At 42.8% G+C, this 14,166-nt stretch overlaps 1 protein-coding gene across 1 annotated transcript in view; it reads right to left on the bottom strand.

The window, feature by feature from the left end:
- Nucleotides 1-2,698: 2,698 nt before the first annotated feature.
- The window catches only part of LOC147706713 (solute carrier family 22 member 7-like), a 302,246-nt gene continuing 290,778 nt past the window's right edge, over nucleotides 2,699-14,166 (bottom strand). Inside the window, exons 9-10 of the mRNA XM_086925117.1 lie at nucleotides 4,295-4,501; nucleotides 2,699-3,024 (exon numbers count right to left, since the gene is read on the bottom strand). Of these exons, the coding sequence (XP_086781243.1) occupies nucleotides 2,964-3,024; nucleotides 4,295-4,501 (268 nt within the window). The 3' untranslated portion in view covers nucleotides 2,699-2,963. The remainder of the gene's footprint in view (nucleotides 3,025-4,294; nucleotides 4,502-14,166) is intronic.

The raw sequence follows: 14,166 nt of genomic DNA, 5'->3' as shown, positions 1-14,166 counted from the left end.
AGCTCATCATCTGACCCTCTAAGCCCTACTCCCTAAGTTTGGCTGGTCCTTGCACCTCTTGGGGGGCAGTCCATGTCTTTGTATCTGTAGTAACCACTGCCCTGCACACCTCTGCACTCGTCATCACTCTACACTAGACCACTGAACTCTACACCTCCACACTCTACCCAGCCCCATTCCACTTCGAACCACTCTACTCCATCACTTCACTCTACTCTGAAACAATCTACTCTGTGCCACTGCGCTCTACTCCACTGCAATCTACTCTGCACCACTCTGCGCAGCTGCACTCTAGTCTGTCACTAGGGCAGCAGGTCTTCGTTGGAGGCACTCATCATCTGAGTATCTAAGTCCTGGTAACTGAGTTCAGATGGTCCTTGCACTTATGGGAACACGGCCTGCTTCATGTATCTGCAGTATTAACAGGTTTTACAAAATTCCAAAAATGACTTCCCTATATTCTAGCAGTATAGCGACATGGAGTTCTCTTCCTAACCCAAGACCTCCTCAGTTCAGGAGAAGCCAGATTCAAGTCCTGGTAGGTGAACTCGTGTCAAAGAGAGGTGGTACCTGGTGATAATAAGAAAGACACTCCCCAGATGATGAGGCGTCAATAGTATGAACATGGCTTCTGATGTCTCAGAAGCCATGAACATGGGAACCCTTCCATAATATTGATGGCAAGTATTCTTCATCATGCGCGAGGCTGCTGCTGGGCCCATTTCTCTTGGCCTGAGATGGGCACAGGAAGTGCTGGATGGGCTAAGTGCACATCCTTGGTTTATTTCTAAAAAAGCTGCTATACTCTCCTTGACCTACCCTATCCATCTTAGCACAGAGGAAGGGGAAAATGAAGTTTCACAAATACAAGTGCCATCAAGTTGACCTAATGAAACTAGCGTAGACTACTATTTTTGAACAACGGTTACATTTCAGATCCATTGTAACTTTGTCAACCTAACCCAGATCTAACAACAACTGAGCTACAATGACTTTCACAATGAGGAGAGGAGAAAAGACAGCATCTGACATAGAGGAAGGGAAAGAGAGAGAGAATAGGTAGCTGATAGGTCAAGAACTGTCCCCAAGAACAAATCAGCAAAACACAAAAGATGATGGACAGAATGTTGCACCTTGGCAAAACATTCACCCCCAGTCACAGATCTGGGTTTAATCCATTGTTATTTTGCTCACCACACCACCCCAGTTCAGAAATGGCCATATGCAAATCAGTCTTTACCCTGTGCCTCATGGGAATAGTCCAGCCCGAACTGCCAAGTCATGTCTTCCCTGGACCGGAATCAAGCATCCTAGGACCGGTTTCTGGCTATCAGCTGCCATCATCCAGGATAGCTTGACTCCAGTGGCGTAGTGAGCATGGGACCCACATCTGGGCATACCCTTCCCACATAGGGTGAACAGCAAAATACACAAGATGATGGACGGAATATTGCACATTGGCAAAACATTCACCCCCAGTCACAGATATGGGTTTAACCTATCGTTATTTTGCTCACCACCCCCCCCCCCAGTTCTTACATGGCCATATGCAAATCAGTCTTGACCCTGTGCCTCATGGGAATAGTCCAGCCCGAACTGCCAAGCCATGTCTTCCCTGGACCGGAATCAAGCATCCTAGGACCGGTTTCTGGGTATCAGACATCATCAGCAAGGACAGCTGATGAACTGGGGTGGTGGAGTGAGCTATGGAATGATGATGGTTTAAACCCAGTTCAGTTGACTGGGGGTGAGTGTTTGATTTGCTCAAACGCTCCGTCCATCATCCTCTTTGGTATCGGTTTGTTCGCCCTAAGTTGGCAGGGTATGCCCAGACGTGGGTCCCTTGCTCACTTTGCCACTGGATTCAAGCAAGTGGCTGATGACGGCTGATTAGCCAGAAACCGGTCCCAGGATGCTTTTTTCCGATCCAGGGAAGACATAGCATGGCAGTTCAGGCTGGACTGTTCCCATGTGGCACAGGGTCAGACTGATTTGCATATGGCCATATCTGAACTGGGGTGGCGGAGTGAGCTAAAGAATGATGATGGATTAAACCCAGATCAGTTGACTAGGGGTGAGTGTTTGATTTGCATAAACGCTCCATCCATCATCCCCTTTGGTATCTCTAAGAACAAATCAGCATCCCTTCTAAAGGTACCCATCTCCTCAAGTCCACTCGCAAATGCAAAAGCACTTTGGTGGGGGCAGAGAGGAGTTCCATGAATACTGGATGTAACAAATGTTATCACATGCAAACAGAAGTTTTATCATATAAGAAACCAGGCAGAGTACTTTTATCTGCATTGTGTTCTTTGTCTTTACCATAGCCCTTAGTGTGGAAGGACACTCAAAAAGTAAGTAATGTTTAAGGAGTCTTGGCAAATGAGTTTCCCAGTGCATAAAATACAATAACGTTGTCCAGAAAGAAGAAATAAGGAGCACAGCAGCACAGAATCTTCTACTCAAAAGCCCACCAATATTAGACTCTCTGATTACAGTTTGACTGGGACCTGTTGAAATGCTGCATTCCTGTGACTTGAAATCACCATCTTTGCCTCAGGTGCCTGGCCAGACCACACCCAGTGCTGAGGGCCGGAGTTTGCAGCTTAGTAACAGAAGAAAGATTATAGGCGTCCACTCAACCACTCCCCACCTAAATAAAGTTCTATCCAAATGAAAACTGATCCTTCAAGAATGTAATTTAGTCTCTGTTATACTAAGCAATTCAAAGGGACAGTGAAGTGGAGAATGGTGCCTCACAAAATCTGTAAGGACAATAACAAGGAATCAATATAGCATCTCAATAGAAGGCGTCACTTAGAGGTTTACTAAAATGTTACATCTCAAAGAGGTTGGAGAGTTTGCAATCTGTGCTCCTTAAAGTATTCTGTCCTGAGGTCTGTGTGAGTCCTTTGTGTCCATCTCAGCTACAACCGCACTCCTGCAGTGCACCATCAGCGCTGTTAGAATTTGTGCGAACGAACATCTTCTTTGGGATCCACGGTGGGACATATGGTTTCAGACCTGGTGAAAATACAAATATGCTGTATAGGTTATATTTAAAACTCACAAGAAAAGTTTCTCTCATCACCATTGAACAGTCATTGGCTTGTCGATAAGTCACTGCCTAGTAACCCTTTCAAATTAACATCTAACAAACCATGTCTTAACTCTGGGGGGGGTTCCTCACTTTTTGTAGTGATAAAACTACTTCTGCAAAGAAGAGTTATGATCCTACCTGGCCAAACACATGTTCCTTTTATCTTTACTCTGAATGGAGGAAGTTCCCAATTTACATTACAATCTGTGTCAGCATTGCATGCAGACAAATTTAAATCACTCATACAGTGCAAACCCAGTACGTTCTTGTTATGAAGGAGAGGACGGTCTATATGGGACCACGGAGAAGTAATGGGGCATGCAGCATACCTGCCACAAGCTACAAGTATGCCCCTCTACTCTTTCCTACCACTTGTGTATCTTATTGCTGTAACTACAACCTATTTATAAAATTAGGAGGGTGGAATGTGTGAGGCAAGTTCCCTGGGAGCATTATTGACTGCTATTCCATTGAACATTAACGCTTTGATATGACATGACCTCAAACAGCCAGCAGTGAAGAGAAAGCAACATAGTTTATAATTAAGGTGAAGAAATAAAAGTACAATTACTAGAAGAAAAAATAAATAATAGATGAACAATCCCCAGGTTACACATCAAACAAGAGTCTGATGAAAGAAAGCAGAAAGAAGAGAAGTGAATGTGGTTATTCAAGGTGAGCAGAAATCAAGTGTTGGTTATTATGAAGATTAATATGTCTATATCCTTTCTGTAGAGGTGGACCCACATCTCTCCCCACCTCAAAGCCCTACTCTGCCCCCCCCCCCGGCAGCAAATGATGCCAGTTCAAACTACTCACCCATGAATACAAAGCCCTTCACAACAAGAGTCCAGCCTACCTCAACCATGAGGTGAACTTCCACAAACCTACTGGCAAACTTCACTCCTCATCCCTCTTCTTGGCCCATACACCCCAACATTCACGGAAGCAGGGGGTTGGCTGTGCCTTTTCACACCTAGTGGCCAAGTCCTAAAACAGCCTCTGTATGTCCCCACCCTACAGGAGATCAAAAATGACCTGAAGACCCGGCTCTTCGACTAACTATCTCAGTAGCAGCACCCCCGGCACCTTGATACCCCCAGGGGTGATAAGCAGTGCTTTGCAAATCCTATTTGATATGAATTGATGTATGAGCATGGTTTCCCTACTGATCTTTATCCAGACCTAGCTTACCGTGTCTCTTCAATATCCTTTATTGTATCAGGCAGCCCCATGTTGAGAGTCTCAGGAAGTAAAAAAGCGACCAAGCCACAGACAATGGCTACCGAGCAGTAGATCACTTGTGGCAGAACCTTCCATACTTCATCCATCAACAGGATCAGCGGAGCCAGGGCCACCCCGATGCGGGAAAGAAATACGTTGTACCCGATGCCATTTTGCCTGGAAGTACAATGTGAAAAAAAGACTTGAAGCCTTAGAGAAACATGTACAGGCTGGGACAGTTCACATCATACTTGTGTGCATTAGCACTGTGAATGCACTTAATACATTCTCTCTTCCTCATTTCTATATGAATTATGATTGGTTTTTGCTACAGAACCACTAACCAAACCTTGTGCTAAAAAAAGGAAGAATTATATGTGTTTTGCTTCCATCCAGGTTGAATCGCATACATTGACTTTGTAGTAGTGAATTATAGTGATAAATGCAAATAAACAAAGTTCGTCCTACCATTCCTGCCTTTTTACCCCATTACTCATTTAATCTACTTTAACATGCACATTTTTCTGCACTATCAATTTTACTTATCTTATTGCTCCTTTTTAGTTTAATACATCTTATTCTTTTTTGGTTTGACTCTTGGCAAATAAAGTGTATATATCACACAATATATTTGTATTAGAAAAATAACAATCCTGTTTTTTTGATAACATATATTGGCTTTCATTATCGCACATGTAATAAAGTCCAGTAAGGATCTTCTTTTATGCCCATTTGCCTCCAGATTATGCAAAGTCCTTTTTGGCAGTTTTAGCACCAAAAACTATTTTTATTATGGTTGCATCTGTCCTATGAGAACAAAACAAGGTTCAGAAGAAAATCTTAACTTTGCTAGCCATAGTTTAGCGCAACCTATCAGAATAAATCAAACATCATTTTTAATATTTAAAAGTCTGTGGTGAAGTTGAACTTCTATTAAATATTGCGGAAAAATTACTTTTAGAAAATTCGACTTCATTTGCATGTACATCCAGTACCAATATACTGATAATAAAGAAATCTACTTTACATTCTCCTCTGCTTGAGACATTCAATAACTCAAACACTGCTTGCATATGACTCAAACCTGGATGTCCTGCACTTACCTGAAGCTCAACCCAATAATGACATAATTCCTGTTAATTACCTAGAACATTAATCAATATATTGTGCAAACCTGGTGCAATGAACCTTGATGGCTTAGAACTTTCACTGAATGTCACATCACTTTAATTCTCCCTGGGGACCAAACTCACCCTCTAGGAAAGGGGTCTCCAACCTTTTCTGTATTGAGAGCTACTTATGTTCAACAAAACACAATAACAGCTACTCATATTATTAGTGCAGTATAATTTCAATTTCTTTATATGTATATTAATTCAACCAAGCAAAATCTTTCTAATTTAATAAGCTGGGCTGCACACAGGTGAGCTACTCAAAGTTAGCTCAAGAGCTACAGAAGCTCACAAGCTACTGGTTGGAGACGCCTGGAGGAACACATAGCCAAAACTACAAAGATGGCCTTGTATCGGTGCTCTCTGTTAATAAAAGTATAAACATTTCTTCCAGCAAGTAAGCTCAGAACTGCTGTTCAAGCCCTTGCACTCTTGCATCTGGATGATGGTAATGCCCTACTCTAGACTCCATACTGTCATCTATCAATGGTACCCTGCATGCTGCCGCTAGCAGTTGGCCCTGCCAGTGCGACCCCTTAGTAATGTATGAAATATGTTCCTAGAGTAGAGCTAGTGACTTAGGCTTTTTTTGCAAGAAGTCCTGGGTGTGATGTTTTTGACACATATAGCTCAGGAAGTGCAGTTGGAGAGGATTCATGAACTTAATTAACTTAAACAGGACTAGGGTGAAGCCTGCCTATTCACAGTTCGGCGTAAAGGGAGTCCTGAGTAACAGAAGCCTTTTGTTTCCCAGTATCCCTATAGATAGCTTGGCACTAGCCAGTAGGAGGGGGAGTTGGTCCTTGAACCTGTTTAGCATGGCTGAGGAGTAGCATGGCTGAGGAGAAGGGGGCTGTTTACTTCCTTAAACACACCTCTAGCTGGCAAGGGAGCAGTGTCCAAGTGCAGAAACGTGCTGCCATCTTGGATTGCTCGCAGAATGATGTACAGTGTAATAGTTTGCAAGAAGGCAAATATGGAAATGCTGAAAAAGTGGGGAGGTTTGCCCTTGGGAACCTTTTCCTCATTGGCGAGGGAGTGTCCAGGAGTCACCACTACCCATTGGCAATTTACTCCTACAATGTGGCACCTCACCCAATTCAAAGTAAGTTCATAAGAATAGGTAAACACATCAAAATTATAATTCAAGATCATGCAGCCATTTGCCCATTCCCTCATTCTTAACAGATGTTAGTTTTGTAGCACAGTCATAAATGCTAAATAATGGAGGTTCCCACACTGTTTTGGGGCATTATTATTTTTTTTCTCAGGTACAGTGCTGATTGTGATGAAGTGACTGGGAAAAAAGACAACAGCATGACCTGCAAAGGAGCCCATTTTTGTATTGCAATGGATGCCTGTGTAGGCTCTAGTTTTACCATTGATGCCCAGCTTTCACAATCCCTCTTCATGAGTCATGATCTGGCCTTTTAAATCTAGTTAGCTCTTTCCCACCACTTTATGATGTATTGCATTTTAAGCGGACCTCGTGAGCTTGACTAGCACCACCTAATCCACCAGGAAACCTCTGGACATTAGCAGATGAACTTGGGCTCCTGATTATTATCATTAAAATAAAGTTCACATGACCCATCTGAGCATTAGACGAGAATAATGAGATTTTGTTTACAAGATGATGCCATTATTGTGATCTTTCCATGTAATTGCTCTATAATAAGAAGCAGAAGTTACTTGGGGACCTGCACACTCACAACATCTGTCATGTTTTGATTCTACGAATGGATGCATGTCATAGATCATGCCATAGTAAATGTGTCTTTCCCATCAGTACTGCACACCTTGATAGATGGTTTATTTCTGTGGTTTTGTTCGTCAAAAACAGTGAGGGCCTCATTTATGAGACCTTGCGACAGTTTTGCGCTTCCGATGCGTCACTTTTTGTGACGCATCGGTGGCGTAAAACATGCCTCCTGTTGCGCACTATTTACAAAGTGACGCATCTAGGTAGATGCGTCACTTTGTAAACCCCTGCGCCTCATTATACCTGCGTCAGGTATAATGTATGCAGGGGGCGTTCCCCTGCAAAAATCCTCGTAGAAGTGACACAGTGAAATCCATGAGATTTCACTGCATTACTTCTAGGACACCGTTGCGTCAATATCTTGCGCCTGCCTCACAGCAGGCGTAAGACTGACGCAAGTCCTTTCACATGGGGCTTGCCCCATGTGAAAGGACACATTGCTGGAGTTGCGTCACTTTTGTGACACACTCCAGCAATGCGTCACTTCTGGGCTTACAGATACGTCAGCAATACTGACGTATCTGTAACTCCTTGCAACATGATGCGTCATACATTAAATATGAAGCATCCAGTATGTCGCAAGGAGTGCACACTAAGTTGCCAAATTTGCTTACCTTAGTGTTTGCACTCTGAGAGGACGATTGACATAGATCAATTTACATGAACGTAAATCTGCAATGGTACATTTGCTGTTGCGCTTTGTAATAATTTTACTACTTTTGGCTACTCATCATTTCCAAGTGTAAAGTTACTAAGAAGTGTGGACTTACATGTTTCTACCCATTCAGTTCACAGTGCACAGTCTGCAAAAAACATCAAATGCCACCGTACAGCAACCACACTACTAGTACTTTCAGAACTGTATTTTACATTCAACATATTTGGCAGAGACATCTGCAACAAGCATTTACAATGCAATAGGTCTCGCATTTTTTTAGAGTTAGAGCTATTGGCGTTGCAATGGGAATGTTTTATACAGTGTCTAGTATCCATATGTTTACTGCCAATATGTTAGATGTGGAGTTGTGTTAGTTTAAGGAGTAGTCTATGTGGATAGGTGAATAGTGATTTTGGAAATAACCCTTTAGCTCAGACACAACGCCATCTAAATTCATTGCTTAAGGCCAAATTGAATGGGTGAGTGTTTGGTACTGTTAGAAAACAGGGTACCTTTGTGAGGTTAAAATTAGGTGCTGCACAGCCAGTTCTGTATTGGGTCGAGGAATTATTTGAGGTACTCAAAGTTGTGAGATTAAATGTTGAGATGAAGTTGTGGATCGAGAGTACTGATGTATCTGGATGACTATGTTGAAAAGTATCGATTGGCGAGGTTCCACATACAGGATCTTGAGGTTCTCATATGGAAAAACTTGTACCAGTTTGTTAGTTAAGAGGTGACAGATTCACAGAAGCTTATGTGTGCTCCAAGGTGGTCCTTTAAAGCTTGATTGTCTACTGTTAACGATAAAAAGGGAACCCTGAACGACCAACTTTGGACGGAGCTTTCCCGCCCAGAAAAATCACCAGCAAGCGCTTACCTGGAGGAATCTATTAAACATCTAGGTATAAGAGAGCTATGGGACGATCAGGTAAACCATCCAACATTCAAAAAAACGGTGACAAAGGTAACCTGTTTATTATCAGCAATTGAGGATAAGAACACATTAGCAAAACGATCACACGGCTGGATGGTCCTGCATACATACAACAAATTAAAACCCCAGTTTTACCTGAACTTGGGATTAAAAATTAATATCAAGGAAAAATTCCTAAAACTCCGACTGGCGCTCGGCCCTTTTAAACAATTCCTGCCCCCTTGGGAGAGAAAGGAAGGAGCTCAGCAGTGTCGTTTATGCGGCAGCGGTGTTGAGGACGCAATTCATGTTATTTGCATCTGCAACACGTTAAAAGATGTAAGGGTTACTCTACTAAAGCCAGCATTCATACAGTACGGAGCCAGAACATGCAGACAAGCGCTAATGCTGTGCTTCAACCCCGATCTGGTTCAGCTAAATTACCGGCTAATTAAATTCCTCTATATAACCGCAAAAAGAATAAAACATGGGAAAGAGCCGCAAAAAGACTAATCTTTACATGAACTGACTGGATTGCAACAAGAATAGCCATATTCAAAATAATATTAGTAATGCGCAAGGCTAATGTACAGAATGTCTTAACAATTTGTGTTATTTTAATACGAAGTAAAACCTTTTTTTTATATAACAATTTTTTAACACAAGAAATGTTATCCTTTGTATGAAATGGTTTTAAATAATCAAGCATAATAAAATAAACTTCAAACTTCAAACTACTGTTAGTAGTGTACAACTGTTTTTGTTGCTGACATGGAGAAGGGTATCATCTACTGGGAGGGTGGCTATGCGCTCCAGCATAGCCTGAAGCCAGATTGGTAGTTTTGGTGGAGGCAATTCCTGTTGATCTGCTTCCTATATTGAGGTGAGGCTGAATATTTTGTTTGGATGTCTTAATTGTATATGCTACTATTCCATCCGTGACAGTTGGTTGCAGATTGTACCAGTTGTGCTTTGTCTAATAAAGAAAGAAGTAAAGCTCATTAGAAATGTTCCTTCTTTGTTAATGGGCCTATTTTTATAGCATAGGCAACTGGCCTGCTACAGATGAGGTCCATTTCTGACTCATGTGCAGTTGCAAGCAGGGGTAGCACCTTATACACGTCTTTCTGTCTGATTTCAGATCACCTATGCTCTGGTGACTTCACATGGAACAAAAAAACAGCACAAACACCAACAACAGGCACCGTGTGGGCCCTGAATGGGCTACGGCAGAAAGAATTGACATACAAAGTACCTTGAGGGCTTCCTGCACCAGGAGATCACACTGTGCCTCTAGCATCAAAACCTGTGATCACACTGGTTTTGTTATGCACTCCACACCATTTCCTTAGTTGGATTGGTGCACAACACTCAAGTGCTGTCTATGTAAGGGAAGGCTAATAATAGTATAGCTAAACATTTGCGGTGTTGATGACATCTCAGACTCGTACGGGCAGATTTACAAGAACTGACGCATCTCTGCTTATTAGCATAGATATGTCAGTTCCTTTGCGTTACGCAAAGAAAACTGCCCGTCTGGATGTAGCTCAGATGCGCCTGGTCTATGACAGGGATCAACTCATAAATCTTGATAAGTCAAATAGCAAGGCCACACACTGTATAGTTCATGAGCCAACTGCGGGAAAGACACTCATTTGTGGACTGATTAATAGTCGGTCACTTGTCAAGCATCATGTAGATGTTCTACGTTTAATTGAAGACATGGGTTTAGACGCTCTGTTCCTGACACAGACCTGGACTACTGCTGAGTTGAGGGTGGAAATAGGGCTCCCTTGTCCTAACGGATACAGAATCCTTCAGAAGCCAAGAATTGTAGGCAGAGGGGGAGGAGTGGGAATAATTTTCAAGGAGGAGTTGAACTTTACGTCCCTACCGATAGATGAAGCAGAGGGGATAGAAATTATGGCCTTCACATTGCAGACACTCAAGGGTAGCCTACTAACAGGACAGCTGTGCTACAGACCCCCTGGCAGCAACAGGCAATATCAAAACTTTCTAGATATTATCACCAACTTAACCCTGACACATACTAGAATGATGGTATTGGGAGATTTCAACCTTAGGGAGGATGGGAATCTCAGCAGCCACCTGAGAGATTTGAAACATATGTGTGCCAACCTGAATCTCCAAAGGCTAGTGGAACAGCCCACCCATCAAGGGGGCCACATTCTTGACTTACTGTTCTCCAATCAGGTCACCTCCAAGATATTAAATATACTAGCCCAGCCTTGGACCGACCACTATTTAATTCAGTTTGAGATCAGACAGCCCTGCTCAAAGGTCAAAACCAGCCAGCAGAATTCCTACAGGAGCGGTAGGGACTGGGCAAAATTAGATAAGACTGGCTCCCTCTTACTTGCTAAGGAGGATAATTATTTTTCATCTATGGTGACAGCCGAAGAGAACTATAAGATCTATACTAGCTATATTACTGACACACTACATCAGATAATTCCAATGAAGAAGTTAAAAAATAGAAACAAAACCATGGCCCCCTGTTATAATGAAGATCTGAAACAGCTGCGCATACTCTGCAAGAAGATGGAAAGGAAATGGAGAAGGGGATATACTGAGGAAGACAAAAAAGTACTGAGATCAATACAATTGAAATATAAAGAACTTATTCTTAAAACAAAGGCCAAATTTTATGCTACCTCTATTATACAAGCGCCGAATGGAGCCAAAGCTCTTTTAAAATCATTAAGGACCTGTCTTCCCCTATCTGCTTAAGCAATAAGGTAGCAGCATCACAAAAATTATGCGATGACATCTTTCACTATTTTCAGGACAAAATCACTAAAATTGTTAACACACTTAGGGCCAGACATATGAGACCAAATACCGGTCGTTACCGACCGATATTTAGTGTTTGACATGTAGGGTGCTTGAGATTTACAGAATCGGTAAATTTACCGATTCGGTAAATTTACCGAATCGGTAAAATACTGAATCAGTAAATTTACCGATTCTGTAAATCCAGATGTAGGTGGCACAGTAAACAGTGCCACAGGCCCTTAAGAATTTGTGATTTACAACCCAATACTATTGGGTGGTAAACAACGAATTCCTGTGTACATGCACATCTTTGCATGTACACCTGTGCCATGTGGCAGTGTCACATGGTACACAAGCCAGAAACAGGGGTGCTACAGGGTGTCAAAGTGACACCCTGTCCCCCTTGGCAATTCGGTCTTTTTACTGATTCGGTAATTACCGAATCAGTATTTGCCATTGATTCCTATGGGCTTCAAGGCCCATAGGAATCAATGGCAAATACTGATTCGGTAATTACCGAATCAGTAAATACCGAATCCTACCGATTCGGTATTTGATACCGAATGATTACCTACATTAGATTTACCGATTCGTGAATACCGAATCGGTAAAATTCGGTATTTATGAATCGGTAAATCTAATTTACCTACATCTAGCTCATAATCCCAATAATGAATGCCAAGATGATCTAGAACAACCGGTGGATGAAGACTTTTCACAGTCAATGGTCCTGGATAATTTTCCGGACCTTACTGATGATGTTTTTAACAGCTTGGCTCACAGTGTTACGTCAGGGTCCCCATTCGATCCCCTCCTTCATAAAGTCTGGAAGACTTTTGGCAAAGAAACCTTCCCATGGCTGAGACCGATCTGCAATCAATCACTGGTGGAAGGAACTGTCCTGGGGAGCTGAAAACAGGCACTGGTGATCCTGCTGATCAAAAAACCAACCCTTGATCCATCAATCCCGGCCAGCTTTAGGCCTATCTCTCTCCTGCCCTATTCTGGAGAAAGCAGTCAGTAGGACACTGTCGTGCTTCCTGGAGGATAACCTTCTGCTTGATAGAGACCAATTCGGGTTTCGACCAGCCCACGGGACTGAGACGGCGCTTGTCACCATGATGGACAACCTGCGCATGTGAGCCGACAACGGGAATGCTACTGTTTTAGTGCTTCTCGATATGTCAGCAGCAGTCGACACGATAAACCATTCCATCTTAGTGGAGAGACTTAGGAGGCTGGGGTAAAGGGACAAGCATTGCAATAGCTCCAGTCTTATTTGATGGGGAGACAGCAGGTTGTGTTGCTAGCACCATTTTCCTCTACCAAATCTCCAGTAGAGTACGGAGTGCCGCAGGGTTCTGCGATCAGTCCTATCCTCTTTAATGTATACCTGCAGGCCCTGCTTCCTAATATTAAATCCTTTGGAGTCAGCTTAGTTAACCATACTGATGATACTCAGTTGGCATTCTCCTTAGAAGGTGAACATGCGATCTCCCTGGACACTATCCAGCAGTGCATGCAATGCACAGCTGACTGGCTCAGGACAAATTCCTTTCAATTTAATAGCGGAAAGACTGTGGTGCTGTATTGCTCCTATGTGAGGATACCTAAACCCCTACCCTGTGAAGTTAAATTCACTCCTGAGGAGGAACCAATAGCGCTGGTTAAGAAGGTACGCAACCTGGGGGTTTTGATTGATGATAACCTCCAGATGGAGTCTCATGCAAATAAGACCGCTAATGTATGTTTCTCCTTAATACGTTTACTACGAAAAATACTTCCGATATTAACAACAGAGTCACGCTCACTGGTGGTAAGAAGCACTGTGCTAAGCAGGCTTGATTACTGCAATTCTCTGTATTTTGGTGCCCCACAAAACATCATCCAGGAAGTGGAGAAAGTACAGTCTGCAGCAGCGAAGTTAGCACTTAATAAACCGCGAAGTTCATCCTCCACCACAGCTTTGAGAGAGCTGCACTGGCTGCCTATTAAGGAAAGGGTTCAGTTTAAATCCCTATGTTTGATTTTCAGAGCAGTGCATGAGCTGGGTCCTATCCCCCTGCAGGAAAGGTTCATGTGGTACAAACCCAAGAGGCATCTCTGCTCCTCCAGTACCGGCCTTTTGTCGTGCCAGGTCAGGAGGGAGGGCATTTAATGTGGTGGGTGCCAGCCTTTAGAATAAACTCCCATGGAATCTTAGACAAATGGACACTCTGATTGAATTCCAAAAGAGCCTAAAAAGCTGGCTTTTCCCAAAAGCTTACATTTTCTGCCTCCTTTACACTCGGCCCGATCTTCTCTTCCACTCTGGTCTTCTTGTCAGTCGGAAGCGCCAGGATACTCGCAGGGTAACAGTATGCGCTATATAAGTACTGAATCAAATCAAATCAAATCAAATCTGCAAAGAGCCTTTGTGTTAATAGTGTGCAATGTTCAGTTACACAGAACTGGATGCATTCCTTGATGTTATTAAGGATGATCCTGTTCCCTTCTGTAGTGAAGTTCACTTCATCTTCTCTGTAGACACCTGGCATG

This window comes from Lissotriton vulgaris, chromosome 6, assembly GCF_964263255.1.
Source record: "Lissotriton vulgaris chromosome 6, aLisVul1.2, whole genome shotgun sequence".
Lineage (NCBI taxonomy): Eukaryota > Metazoa > Chordata > Amphibia > Caudata > Salamandridae > Lissotriton > Lissotriton vulgaris.
The sequence above is the reverse complement of the archived record's forward strand: the minus strand, read 5'-3'. Positions and strand labels throughout refer to the sequence as shown.